At 36.4% G+C, this 14,895-nt stretch overlaps 3 protein-coding genes across 7 annotated transcripts; all 3 read right to left on the bottom strand.

The window, feature by feature from the left end:
- Nucleotides 1-131: 131 nt before the first annotated feature.
- Nucleotides 132-8,870, bottom strand: LOC116777827 (fibroin heavy chain). Of its 5 annotated transcripts, XM_061526430.1 has the most exons (8): nt 8,737-8,870; nt 8,399-8,569; nt 6,513-6,771; nt 4,604-6,280; nt 4,514-4,549; nt 2,613-4,477; nt 2,382-2,412; nt 132-2,304 (listed from the first exon to the last, which is right to left on the bottom strand). In XM_061526430.1, the coding sequence occupies exons 1-8, from the start codon at nt 8,821-8,823 to the stop codon at nt 569-571; spliced, it is 5,862 nt and encodes a 1,953-aa protein (XP_061382414.1). In that variant the 5' UTR covers nt 8,824-8,870; the 3' UTR covers nt 132-568. The 5 variants fall into 5 exon arrangements, with proteins under 5 accessions (XP_061382414.1, XP_061382413.1, XP_061382412.1 ...); XM_061526429.1 differs by having other exon boundaries at nt 2,613-4,819; nt 4,892-6,280; XM_061526428.1 differs by having other exon boundaries at nt 2,613-4,549.
- Nucleotides 8,871-9,566: 696 nt separating this feature from the next.
- Nucleotides 9,567-12,368, bottom strand: LOC116777929 (uncharacterized). Its single transcript, XM_032671741.2, has 3 exons — nt 12,175-12,368; nt 11,543-11,677; nt 9,567-11,309 (listed from the first exon to the last, which is right to left on the bottom strand). The coding sequence occupies exons 1-3, from the start codon at nt 12,271-12,273 to the stop codon at nt 9,672-9,674; spliced, it is 1,872 nt and encodes a 623-aa protein (XP_032527632.2). The 5' UTR covers nt 12,274-12,368; the 3' UTR covers nt 9,567-9,671.
- A 281-nt stretch (nt 12,369-12,649) lies between these two features.
- Nucleotides 12,650-14,716, bottom strand: LOC116778096 (uncharacterized). The gene is made up of 5 exons (XM_032671969.2): nt 14,645-14,716; nt 14,477-14,562; nt 14,075-14,149; nt 13,161-13,333; nt 12,650-13,015 (listed from the first exon to the last, which is right to left on the bottom strand). The coding sequence occupies exons 1-5, from the start codon at nt 14,657-14,659 to the stop codon at nt 12,753-12,755; spliced, it is 612 nt and encodes a 203-aa protein (XP_032527860.2). The 5' UTR covers nt 14,660-14,716; the 3' UTR covers nt 12,650-12,752.
- Nucleotides 14,717-14,895: the final 179 nt, after the last annotated feature.

Consider the following 14,895-nt stretch of genomic DNA (forward strand, 5'->3'; position numbering starts at 1 on the left):
CACCAAACAACACTTTCAGATATCTTTTATATTTAATAAAAAAATTACTTAAGATACCTACCTTATTATAATAGAAATAATGCCTGAAATCTTCAAGGAAAAGAATAAAAGAGGATAGCATATAATACATGTTTATTATACAAAATTGCTAATTTATATAAATTCGGTTGAAAAATAAGTTTTAAGTAGTGTTCGGTACTTAATTATATTATAGTTTTATTTACACTATTAAAAATTATTAGCTGGAGAAAGTCAATGGATGTGTTACGTATAGTTACAGTTAGGAAGTTTTTGATTCCAAGACTCGTTGACAAAAATCTGTATATTTTTCGCTCTCAATTACAGCGCCAATTTGATAAAATGTAAAGTTATTAAGTAAAATTGTTTTCGTTCTTTAAAAAAAATATATTATTAATTGTCACAGTCTTATTGTAGATTATAAAATATGAATTTTAGACAATGTGTAATAAAAACTAATTATTATAAAGTATTATCTTAATAGATTAAAGATTTCTTAAAATATAATTAAATTTATTTAAATACTAGAGTCTTTTTTGTAGAATTTACGTCAACACCTTATTGGTGTTCCGTCAGGGTTTGTAGGCATTTTTGGTTTACAAACCTTTTTCCGTCCTTCGGCGCTGCTCACCATCGTGCAAGTAAATGTAAAATATCCACAGGATGATGATTTTGTGTAATAAGTGTGGGAATATTGTTTGCGAATATTATTTTCAGTATCCAGATCTCTAGTTACAGATTTGGAAACGGATACATATCTATTATCGTCCCTCGGGCTATGTAGCGATCTTAGGTTCTTAGGCATAACGTGTTTACTATATGCCGGGGGATACATATACCTTACTTTACCTGTGCCTGGGGTTAATGTTACGGTTTGTGCTTGAGATGGGGAATCCCGAGAACCCACGACATATGTTTTGTCTTTAGATGCCACTGATTTAACGCTCCCTGTAAATCCTAACGGTATGGTATATCCGCCAGTACCAGGAACTCGCTCGCCGGGCTGATAAACCCTATTTTCATCTGGACGTTCGGAATTCTTTTGAATGATTTCGGCATCATGATTTTTTAGGGACCCTAGGACAATGTGTTGGGTATTTCCCCCAGATGATTGCTTTACTTCTATTGGTTTCCTATTAGAACTTAGAAGAGATTGGTGAGTTGGAGATTCTCTGGTATATTCATCATAGTTAGAATATTCGCTTTGATCTACGTCAGGTTCTACATTCCCTTCAAAGCTGCCTTCAGTGTCATAGTTTTCAGGGGGCAATTCTTCTTTGTCAGTTGTTAATTCATAGTCTGTACCTGAATTAAAACTGGTTGAAAAAGATTTCTTGCTACCAGATAATGTTGGTCCACTTGGAGTTATTTGTTCAGAAAAATCCGTTTTGTGATGATCGGAATGTGTATGGGTAGCATAGCTAATATCGGAATTATTTGTTTCGTCTAAAACATTTTCTGTTGTGGTTAACTCCTCTTCATTTGTAGAAAAATAAACATCAGGTGTGGATGAAGGTTCTATAATAGGTGATGTTTCAGTATTCAGAGATTGCGGTAATTCAGTAATATCAACATTAATGTTTTTTTCATTTTCATCAAAGACGTTTATTTTATCAAAAGATAATCTATTTGGGAACATAGCATCTTTATCAAGACTGGCACCTGATTGCGCGGCTCCATTATATGTTATGCCGTACTTAAAAGTGCCGTGAAGTTGCGATTGTGATTGGCCGGTGCGGCCACTAGACTGTGCAGATGCAACTCCTCCGCCTGCAAAAGGTGTCTTTTGAAGGTCATGATTCAACTTATCTTTATCTTTGTAGGGTGTAAAACCAATTTGTGCTTGAGACGATGTGCTTCCTGGACCTCTAGCTTGAGCATCTGCCATACCACCTTTTACACTTCCTTGTACTTGAGAATTCGAAGAATGCATCACACCATTACTCTGCGATTGTGTTTGAACTGAGCCGGTTTCAGAACCAAGTTGAACACTCGCCTGTGATTTATTATTTCGTCCACTGCCTGTTGCCGAACTTGAAGCCCCTTTTTTTCCTCCACTTACTTCACTTTGGGCTTCTTTATTTTCACCAGTAATTTGTGCTTGTGCTTGGAAGGATCCGGTACCAGTGTAAGTACCATGCACGTTTGTTTGGGCTCGACTTTTGTCGTTACCTCCTTTAGATGAAGCACTTGCAACAGTACCATTTACGCCTTGATCAACGCTAGCTTCTGCTTCTGAGTCGTCTCCATCAATGGTATCGGGATTTATATAGTTTTGTGGTACTCCTACAAAAAACAATGTACATACAATCTAAAAATATCTAAGTCATGGTTTTATAAATAAATATTAAATGATATCATACCACTGTACACAGGATTTTGTACGCCCCTTCCCTTTAAGAAAACCAAAAATATATTTATTATATTAGGTGCATTTTATTAAAGATACTTATTAATACTATAGGAAAGAAATGTTACAAAAAATTTGGACATAAATAACATCAAAATATGATGATTTTTTTTATACAATTTAAAATTTAAAGTTACTCTTATTATGGACAAAAAAACACAAATTATATATATTTTCTACTTACTTCTTGATTGTACGGTCCATTTGGAGGTCCACGTGCATCATCTGGAATTCCGTTATTATTGTTATAGGATTTGCCTTGTTCTACATTATTACCGTGATAGGTTTCACTTGGTGCATTACTATTATAAGGTGTATTAACCATGCCGTAGTTTGGTCCGGTTCCGACATTAGACCCATATGGTTGTCCTTGGACGTGAGATCCTCCTGAATATTCTGTTGGAACTTGATTTACCGTTGCTTTGCCTAATCCATAAGGGCTGTCAGGACCACCTAAATTACCTTCTCCGAACTGGCTTCCAGGTACATTTCCAGTATTAGTTATATCAGGTCCATTCGGTCTGCCGGAAGTGTGCGGTTTTTGTTGGAGTGCATTGTCTGTACCATATAAATTGCTACCTGGGGTATTACCATATATTTGTCCAGGCAAAGAAATACCTCCGTTGTTATTAGGCCCATATTGAGTATCAGTTTGGTGTGGGACACTATAAGATCCAGTACCAATTTGGCCGCCAGGCACGTTTTGCGAAGTAGGATTTCCAGTTCCATATTGTAAAGGGGGATTGTTTGCCCCATTATATTGACCAGGTCTTACTCCCATGCCTGAATTATACTGTCTGTCTGGAACATTTGAACTTCCGTATTGAAGAGATGGAATACCTCCATCCATTGTATTACGATATTGTCCCCCAGGCGACGAGGGTTGGTTAGGGTTTATTGTTCCATATTGTTGATTTGGTAGATTTCCTATATTTCTATCATATAAACTAGGGACCCCAGAACCTATCCCTACATTTTCTTGTGGTGAGTTGAATGTGTTTGTACCGGAGCCGTATTGACCACTTCCATTTGGGTCAGTGAGCTTATTAATATCTAAACGTCCATCAGGCATTAAACTTCTTGAACCACTCCCATAGTGGTTTGGTTGTATGACACCATTGAAAGTAGCTCCCGATTGCCCTCCAGGTGATGTGCTTTTATCTACTTCCGTACCGTACTGTGTGTTAGACAAGGGTATATTTGAAATTCCGCCTATATGACTATTTGGTGAAGACATTTGTGTGGAATCTACTCCTGGCTGATATTGACCAGGTTTATTTGGTTGATTCAGTCCAGTACCTGTCCCATATTGTCCATTGATAACACCTCCTATTTGCCCATAAGGCATGTCTCCGTAATTATTAGGATGTAAATTACCAGTGGCTCCTGTGTTGGGTACAAAACAACAGTAATAATTATTTCCTCCTGGGCCTGCGTACGGACCAGATGCCATAGGCCAATTTGCTGGGTTATTTTGCTGAGGAATATAGTTAGTTCCTAAGTTACTATCATAAGGTCCAAATTGTTGGGGCTCGTATCCACCAAATCCAGAACGCCCTTGTCCTGGACTTTTACTTGTGTCCTGTCTAGGTCCAATTCCCTGATCAGGTCCCATGCTCTGTCCAGGGCCCATGCCTTGTCCAGATCCCATGCCCTGTCCAGGTGTTATTCCTTGTCCAGGTCCTATACCCTGACCAGGCCCCATTAACTGTCCAGGGCTCATACCCTGACTAGGTCCTATTCCTTGTCCAGGTCCCAATCCCTGTCCAGGTTCAATTACTTGCCCTGGTCCTAATCCCTGTCCACGCCCCATTCCTTGTCCAGGTCCTATTCTTTGCCCTGATCCGATTCCCTGTCCAGGTCCCACACCTTGTCCAGGTCCCATTCCTTGTCCTGGCCCCATACTTTGTCCAGGTCCTATTCCTTGCCCTGATCCGAATCCCTTGCCAGGTCCCATACCTTGTCTAGGTCCCATTCCCTGTCCTGGTCCCATACTTTGTCCAGGTCCCATTCCTTGCTCAGAACCGATTCCCTGTCCAGGTCCCACACCTTGTCCAGGTCCCACACCTTGACCAGGTCCCAGACCTTGACCAGGTCCCATACCTTGACCAGGTTCCATACCTTGTCCATGTCCCATTCCCTGTCCAGGTCCCACACCTTGACCAGGCCTCATACCTTGTCCATGTCCCATTCCCTGTCCAGGTCCCACACCTTGACCAGGCCTCATACCTTGCCCTGGTCCTATTCCCTGTCCAGGCCCCATTCCTTGTCCAGGTCCCACACCTTGACCAGGTCCCATACCTTGTCCAGGTCCCATTCCCTGTCCAGGTCCCACACTTTGACCAGGTCCAATTCTCTGTCCAGGTCCCACACCTTGACCAGGCCCCATACCTTGCCCTGGTCCTATTCCTTGTCCAGGCCCCATACCTTGCCCTGGTCCTATTCCTTGTCCAGGCCCCATACCTTGCCCTGGTCCTATTCCTTGTCCAGGCCCCATTCCATGTCCAGGTCCCATACCTTGACTAGGTCCCATACCTTGTCCAGGTCTCATTCCCTGTCCTGGTCCCATTCCTTGTCCTGATCCGATTCCCTGTCCAGGTCCCACACCTTGTCCAGGTCTCATTCCCTGTCCTGGTCCCATACTTTGTCCAGGTCCCATTCCCTGTCCTGGCCCCATACTTTGTCCAGGTCCTATTCCTTGCCCTGGTCCTATTCCCTGTCCAGGCCCCATTCCTTGTCCAGTTCCCATTCCTTGACCAGGTCCCATACCTTGTCCAGGTCTCATTCCCTGTCCTGGTCCCATACTTTGTCCAGGTCCCATTCCCTGTCCTGGCCCCATACTTTGTCCAGGTCCTATTCCTTGCCCTGGTCCTATTCCCTGTCCAGGCCCCATTCCTTGTCCAGTTCCCATTCCTTGACCAGGTCCCATACCTTGTCCAGGTCTCATTCCCTGTCCTGGTCCCATACTTTGTCCAGGTCCCATTCCCTGTCCTGGCCCCATACTTTGTCCAGGTCCTATTCCTTGCCCTGATCCAATTCCCTGTCCAGGTCCCATACCTTGTCCAGGGCCCATTCCTTGCCCTGATCCAATTTCCTGTCCTGGTCCCATACCCTGTCCAGACCCAATTCCCTGTCCTAGTCCCATACCTTGTCCAGGCCCAATTCCCTGTCCTGGTGCTATTCCCTGCCCTGGTCCCAATAATTGACCAGGTCCTATTCCCTGTCCAGGTGCTATTCCCTGTCCAGGTATCATTCCCTGTCCAGGTCCCATTCCTTGTCCCGGTGTTATTCTCTGCCCTGGTATTGTCCCTAGCACCTTAGAATCCCTAGGAGGCTTATAGATATTGTTAACTGTATTTGCGTTTGGGTCCACATAACCATTATTTCCATCTGGGATGTAATTACTCCCAACTTCATTTCCAGGTTTATTGTAATTATACCCAGGTCGTGTTCCTTGGTATTGATTTTTATTGTATCCTCCGGGGGATCCATAATTTCCATTTGGACTATAACCTCCTTTTTCACTTGATCCTATTGGACCATAACCATCAGTTCTTGAGCTAGGTCCATAATAACTTGGCCCTTGGGGAACAGACATGTGAGAAACACCTCTACCGGGTGTAACACCTTGTGAGGTTATAGGATTGTAACCATTTTGGCCTGGAATATAATTTCCTTGATTGACACCGGGCCATTCATTACTTATTCCGAACCTATTGCTTTCAGGTCTGGTAATGCCTGGATGTTTAAGGTTTTCTGCTTCATCTTTACCATCTCTTGCAGAAAGGCAATCTTCGCAATTAGGATCGTAAATTGATTGACTTTGAGCTTGTCCCATACCGCTATTTCCACCTCAAATAATAAAAAATAATGATGACAATTAAATAGGTGCAAAAATTTTTGTTGAAAAAGTTGGGAATATCTTATAAATATATATATATATATATATATATTTATTTATTTATTTTAATCTTAAGCTCTATGAGCCCGGCGCATTTGTATATAACGAGTACTTATTTGAATAGTTAATTTATGAAAACAAAATGGATTAAATGCTCACAACTTAAATATAAATTTTACTTACTGACACTTGCTCTAGATGAGTCTGCAGCAGAATGCGCTTCAGCTTTCCCCTCGTCTTTGCCACTTCCTCCATTAATAGCTAAATATTGTGATTGTGTTTGTCCACGATATCTTCCTTTGGGAACAAAAGTTTGTCGACGAACTCTTACGGTATCACCCAGGGCATAGCTTATTTCTTTCCAGTCCAAGAACATACCGATCATAATTATTCTTTTACAGTGTAGCCTTTTCCATGATTTTATTTTACTAAGGCTCAATACCTGAAAAATGTTTACAATTAATAAATTATCGGTGGGTATACTTCAAGTACGTTATGAAATAGAGATGTTTTGGGAGGTAATGATAAGGCATATGTGATATAAATTAAGTGAAAAAATAATTAATGAAACAAAAAAGAATTAACCAATCTGATAGTATTATATTTAAAAACAGATATATCGATATTGGTTTGAAAATAAACATAAAATGACGAAAATACTAAAAACCTTGACACGAAAAAATATACAGATCTTAGTTATAATGTTAGAGTTTTGTAATATTAGGGGTCAATCAGAGTTTGATAGGCCTTGCTACATCAACTTAACTTATCTTTTGTATTCTTACAGGAGATAAAACCGCAGCTTAGTTATAAACTGTCTCTTGCCTGCTTATTATGTATTAAAAATGGAACAATCTTATAAACGAATATATGAATAGAAAGTGAAAGTGGAACATTTATTGAAAGTAATGATAATAATGATTGTTTTTATTAAATAGTTATCAAAATGACCAGTACTGAGAGTCACACGTATATCAGAACAGTTTTTGACTACGTCTCTTATTTATTTAAAAAAACATGATATCTAAAGTTATCTTGAAAATCGAAATCCGAGTGGGTTTGTCATGAAATATATTAAATATCCTTAATTTGATTACATATTGCTTTTTTTGTTTTAATGTTGTTTCGCCTACTAATTGAAGATGGAAATTAAACCCTACATTTTGTAAATCATATTTAAATACCATATTTAAAAAAGGCAAACACAAATAAAGTGACATGTCATAAGAAATGAGATGATCCAAAAATTTCTGTCTTTCTGATTTGACGGTTCACCCCCTTTTTGATGTACATATATAATCTCATTTAAAACTCTTATAATGAACTTTAATTATGTTGAACCTGTTTGAAAAAATGTCGTGGAAATAGATCTTTATTATTTTAAATGTAAAATCCTAATGATCCGCAGTCGCAGATCTTTTTCGAAAATAAATAATGAAATTTTTAGAATTTCTCAAGAATATTAACTATGTCTATAATATACATATCAAAAATTACCTACACATTGCTATTTTGGGTCAATGAGCCTCGGAGAAGATTGCAAACTAAAACATACTGACATATATTACTAAAATAATAATTAGAGAGATAACCCCGTCACAACCATATCTGCTTTGATTTTACTGACATTATAAATTTAACATTTTAATTTATGTACAATGAACATACATAGACGCTAAGATTTACACATTATATTATGGTTAACTATTAATACGTCACTGAGAATTATGTGAGTTTCTACACAAGGCCGTACAAAGTATCCTTCACTTTGAACACAAATTTTAATGAGATTTCATAATGGATATTCATATAATTTGTAAACTTATAAGACATAAATTGTATTGTATTCGTATAAGAATGAAGACTTAATCCCCTTCAGACTTTTTACTATCGCTATTATGATTGAAATTTTTCTATTATGTATCAGATTTGTCGCTTTGCATCGAAATATCTGTGTATAGTGAATTTATAAACTAAATATGTAATCGCACAGCGAAACAATTTCTCTTGAATATTAATGCTTTGCAAAATAAAAGACAACATATGAATATATTTACGCTAGATCTTACCTTATAAAATTTTTGCTGAGGTGTTAAAGCTTGCATCCAAGTGAAACCACAATTTTCTCGAATTCGGATGGAAGTAGGAGTCTCCACCTCGTTAAAGTTTTGAAATTCATCTGATTGTACGAACCAAGTCTTACAAATCTGTGTATTACGTTGCTGACATATCAATGTACCCTAAAATCATAATATATTATTATTTTTTACTCATGTTAATATCATAACCAGTATTTAAGTTTTAAACATTTTACGCTTTTTCAATTCTAACACCAAAAAATATTTGGATTCCATAAAAGTATGTGCAATTAAAAATAAATGGTCACAGCCATATAATTATTATTTACCTGGTATTTAGCGGTAGCGACCGTAATAAAGGTTAGCGATATAAGTTGAAGGAGCCACGGTGGGCTGAACGCGCGCGCAGGACGCATTCCGGCGGATGACGAACAGTTTCTGTAGCTGCTTTGGAACACTGTCCGCCGACTGACCCTCGATCTCTGATGAACTCTTAAGATACACGGTTCACCCACCTAATTTCGGCGCTATCATCCAATAGCCAGTTTTGACTTTTGCGCATAAGGAAGTCAGCTTCAAATCTAGATAATAATTCGTTCCCGATTTGCATATTTGGGTTCCAAAAAGTAATTTTTTTTCTCTATTATACTAATTATTAACTGTTAATAAAGAGTTAAAAATACCACAGGAACGTTTTTAATTATAAAATATAATCAGGTATCATTATCTATATATCTCTATTTATCTTTATAAAGCGACTCACTAATGATTTGATGTATATTTTAGTACATATCATTTTCCATTTTTTTTTTCTTTTAGGTCATATAACTACATTATATTTTTGTGGAATGGATTTTTACTTAGAAAAAAAAAGACATTTTCTTGTATTTTTTTATTCCAAACTATAAATCAACGAGTATAAAGCTGACAAAATGGTTTCAAAAGGGACTACGATTTGTCGAACAACACGATATAATTTAAAAAATATTATGTGACGATTTCGTAATGTATATCTACGTGTATATCCTCGCTTTATTATATTAATTGCAATTATTGCTTTAGGAATTGTATTTTATCATTGAAAGAAGAATTGAAATCTTTTGTTTTAGTTAAAGACCTATTATATCAGTAATTAATTATCCTAATAAAATCGAAAATCGAGTTCGAATAGAAAATATTGTTTTTCAAATCGAAGGAACTAATAAAAAGAATTTAATTTCAAAGAAAGCAGGTGTTAAATTTAAGAATATCTTCTAGGTATTGCTTACAATCTTGTAATTTCAGAACTGAGATTTGCATCTTTCTTTTTATATGAATGACCATGGTATACAAATCGTTGTGAGTAATAGGTTGCTTGAGGTTCTCCGGGGCTCTTTGAAGAATTAACTCGACGATAATATTCGACGGAGTCAACGCAATCGCAAGCTAATCGACTTTCTGATCCACTGCTTTCTAATTGATACTTAGGTACTAAAACTAAACTTTCAGTAGATTTGGTAGGAGGACAGTGACTATGGCTTCTTCCATATACGGGGTAATGGTGAGGAGTGCCGTTTTGTCTATGGGAGTGCTTTTCCGATGCGTGATGCTGATAGTCATGATGACTTTGAGAACTACGTCCGCTATGATTTCTACTTTGACTCTTCGATCTATTTGTATGTTTCACGCTTGTGTCTAAATATCCATAACCGAAACCGTATCCTCCTATAGCTTTTGTAGTTAGATTATCCCATGACTTCGGTTTTACATGCTGATGAGAACTTTGATACTGAATCTTTGGTGAGGACTTGACTTCCGAGCGCTCATTGTCCCAGAATAAGGTATCGCTACTTAGAGAGGTACTATAACTTGAAGCAGAGTTATCACACGCTGCGGTAGCATTGCTGGTTGCATATGATTGCAAGCTGCACTGACTCGTTTGAGTAGATTCTGTCGCAAGATATCTGTATCTTCCAGAACAATGACCAGATGCGCAAACTTTTTTAGTGTGATGTGTGACTGAGTGAGAACAATTGTCAGGTTTTTGAGTAGATTTATCAACTTGTTGGTATTTTTCTTTTCTTTTATGTTCTTTAGAACATTCCTTCTTTCGTCTTAATTTCTTTCTAGAGTTAGGCACACAGTGAGGATCACAACAAGGGCTCGCGAGATCATAAGCTTCAAGACTGTTTGCATCCTGATTATTGTAGACTGGCATACAAGGCGCACACCCATGACTGTGACTGTTTCTATGGGTTTTCATGTGCTTTCCGTTAGCCGGCTTGTATACTTCTGAAGCACGATGACACTCATTAGAAGTTTTAACTACATAATGGTGACAATCTTTTCTATTTCTCGGCGACCCTACAGTGATAACAAAACCTCCAGTACGTAAATTCGGTTGTATTATACAAGCGCCGTATCTAGGATCTAAGTACTGGTACATGAACACGTTTGGTTGAGGCGGTTTGGCGGCAGTGACATTCTCACTAGACAATGTCGGTCGACAATATGTACTATTAATATTGTCAACAATATTATCTTCGGTGTCAGATATTATGTCCGACGGTGACGATTTTTTCTTTTGAGAAGGTAAGCTATGCGTTTTCCAGTTAGAATCGAAGACTTGTCTTTCTCTTATGCTAAGTTGTTCAAGTTCTCGCATTTTGTTTTGTATTGTGCGTTGAATGTTAATATACTTCAGATGAAGCTCCACTTTACGAACGCAGTCTTCAAATATGACAACGATGCGCATTCGTGAGTCACAAGAATTGATGGCAGTGACTATGGAAGCATGGTCGGCACGTTCAACATCTATTCCATTAATTGATAGGATGACATCTCCTTCGCGCATTCCCGCCGCTGCAGCAGGACCCTCAGCCTCCACGTGATCTACGTAAGTAATTACTTCTATTTCTTGCTCCTGCAATATATTGATTGGTATTGAAACATTCATGTGTCAATAAAAATTTTGTGTCTATATATAAAATAATTTAAACAAAATAAAATACATGTTGTCTCATAGAAAAAAAGAAGAAGAAATGTACAAAAATATTGGTTTTGTTGGAATGGGGTTGTTACAAATAACCAGTGTTTTAGGTTATTTAAAAATTATAATTTTTAATTAAACACAGAGTGATTAATCTGTTATTGTACCTTCTTATAATGAATGCCGTAGCTCTGTAGCGTGAACCCGTAGCTACCATTTTTCTTTTCCACGATAATAGTTCGCCGCCTACAATCCTCTTCTCCTTTACTTCCTGGTCTCTCCGATTTAATAGACTCACGTATCTATAATATCAATTTATAAGTTAACAGGAATACGCAAATGTTTTTATCACAGATAAATAACTACAATTGTATTTGTCAGTATAGGTTTGTAGCAGTATTCTTAATTTTAATAATTAATTTATTATGACCCGCCATTTATTTGGTAAACACATTTTCCGCGCGCAATGAGAAAGGACTCGTGTCAACAACCCCAGGGCGATCATTCACCTTTCAAATATGCCTAAGATAACACTTGATTAAGACTAAATTTATTTTAAGTTACAAGTTGAATATGAATTTAGTACTAAATAAAATATTTTGTTGTTTTTTTTTAAATATGTTTTACTTTGTTTAATACAGTGCAAATTTAATTTTAATATATGTATGTCCAAAAACAATATGACGCAATAGTCTAGGGTACACTATACTGTATTGAATTTAGAATAATGTTCATGGCCACGATTTAGAAATTAATTTTGTTTCTAGTTATTTATCGGTGTTGTTTTATTTTTACTTACGGAGTTGTCAAGAGAATCTTCCTTGGATTCGGTGCTTAGATGCTTTTTACTGGTGCTAAGACTGCTTGGACATCTTTCGTTTAGTTTGGGGGAGTTCATCGTCAGCGTGGCCGTGCCTTCTCTTCTGACACTACTCTAGCCGGACTCAAACACTCCATCAATGATTCCAAACATTAGAAACTATGCACCTTAAACTTGAGTAATACGTGCGACTTTGCATTAATTTCGTTTTTTTCTACGGGGAGAAATCATTAACGTGCCACGCATGCGTCGAATTGGGACATGCGGTCTATGGTTCGGTCTAAAAGCCTTTGTCTTGCTTAATCTATGAAAAGTAGCATGCCAAGTAGATGAAGCAAGTTTTAAAAGATTATATATTTACTTGTACCGTTATAATGTGTTTAATAAAATGATATTCTTAAATATACTATATGAAACATAAACTTGCTTATTTCTTAATAAATAAAAGAGATTTCATTTTTTTATTTTATAAAGGACATTCTTTATTGGTACATACTTGATATGTAAATACATTTTCTACTCTAAATTAGATCAACAATAAGCTGAAGCAATGTAAATTATGGAGAATGTACCAAAGTATTAACTTTGGCGTAACTAACGACTGACATGTTAGGAATAGGTACTGGGATTTTAGAAAGATTTTTATTAAAAACTATCAAGGGCGGCAGTCCAATGGAATGAATGCCAGCTTCCGAAGGAATCACCGCTGCTCCCCTTTCTATTTCCGCAGGCCGTTTTGATACGTCGCGTTTTGATTTTTTTACATCTCCATTCAATTCAGCTTTATTATCTTCAGTTAAATTTGAAGCTTTCACATTGTCTAAAAGGTAAGCGACAAATTATTTCACATGAAACATTACAATGTTAAAGAAAGTAACAGTTCATCTGACGATTGTTGTCAGTTTGAGATTTAATTTTGATTTCATAAATTCTAACTAAATATTTGTCGCAAATTTCAAATTCACCTTGTGGTTCGATCAAACGTTTGATATTATTCCATGATATTTTTTCATTAGGCATGGGTGCCACGCCCAAAACTTTTTCGGCTGTGACGTTTGTCAACAAAGGATTATGAATGTTGCTAAAATCAATATCCGAACCTTTGTTTCGGTAGATAGTTATTGCCTCCTGACGACCTCTGAAATTTTGTAAAAAGTCGATGTTTTTTTACATTTAGTACGTGTATGTGGTTTTTGTCGCGTAAGAAAAACACGAAGCATTCACTTTAAAAAGTAAAACAATGTTATAAATCCTATGAAACTTTTTAACAATCTAGAGTAAAACGAAAATGAAAAAAAAAAAACATTAATAAAGAACTAATGTGAATATATAATTAATGTACCTAACATTACTAAATTCGAAAGATTTACTTCAGGGCAGACAGTTCATGGTCTGTTATTTTAATAACGTTTTTGATGAGACAAATATTTACAGAGTCTTTTTTTTAAAGACATGCTTGCTCTCTTTAAATAGAATGGTCTCTCGTAGCATTCCCTCAGTTGAACGTCAAAAGGAGAGGCTTTAAATGGCAGCAAAGAATTCAAATAAAAGAGAGTTTTTAAAGCTGACAGTAATCGTTTGCAAACAATGAATACTTTTAGTAGCGCGCTTTACATAGAACTCTAAAAATAAATAACTAACATAGTGCTAACAATATTTTGTTTAATGTAGCGGTGTATCTGCATTTTAATTACCAACCCATTTATTTACGCTTCGTTAAGTATAGATTTATCGGGAATCATTAACATATAAAAAAATTAAGTTTTTGCTGTAAACTATGCACATAATTTATCGCCATATTTAAACGTTGCGTCGTTTAGAGCGGGGAAAAATATTGATAAGTAAAAGTTGGTATTATTGGATTTCCTAGATGACTTACGTTTTCGGTTCTGCGGTATCGTTTGTTCGGTTGGTGAGAATGCCGACTTGATAAACTGTGGCTCGTACTACGTACCTTTTAAAATAAATATACGGGATTTTTTGTAATGGAATACATTATCCACTATCAATTTTTTCACCTTATAGAAGCTCTCCATTAATATTCTTAGTGTGTTTTTATATATTACTCAAGAACAAATTTAATTGAAATATTCTATAACTCGAGTAATTTTTTTTAAAAATCAACGCTTACATAAACTTTTGTTCTCAAGAAACTAATTTAATAATCCTTATACATAGCTTATAAGCTACTACATCACTACTTTTATTATTTAAAAATTATTTTATAAGTTTATAATGTAATATCCAATATTAGCCAATATACATGTATTTTATTACTTACATATCTTTGGGTCCCGTAATTTTTGATGTTTCATTTTCCTCAGTGCATTTGGATATTGATGAGTAGCACAACACTAATATAACAATCTGTAAAGATATAATATTTCCTTATTATCATGAATGTAAACCCTTCGATATTAGAAAATAAATTTATAGTCAAAATTACTACCTTATGGGGCGACATGATTTATGTATTAGGTAAATGAATATCCAACAAAAACTGACTAAGGAGTTCCATCATGTAGCATAAATTGGTCCTTTATATAAACATGTCCTCCAGAATGCATTTAGCACGGGTATGAGATTATGTTAATTTGAATAAATAGGTGCTAGTATTACTTGGAGATGTATTAAGAGAAGGTAAACTTTTTTTAATATTATACAGTATTAATACACTGAACTCAAAACAAGATCTTTAAT

Source organism: Danaus plexippus, chromosome Z (assembly GCF_018135715.1).
Source record: "Danaus plexippus chromosome Z, MEX_DaPlex, whole genome shotgun sequence".
Taxonomy (NCBI): Eukaryota; Metazoa; Arthropoda; class Insecta; order Lepidoptera; family Nymphalidae; genus Danaus; species Danaus plexippus.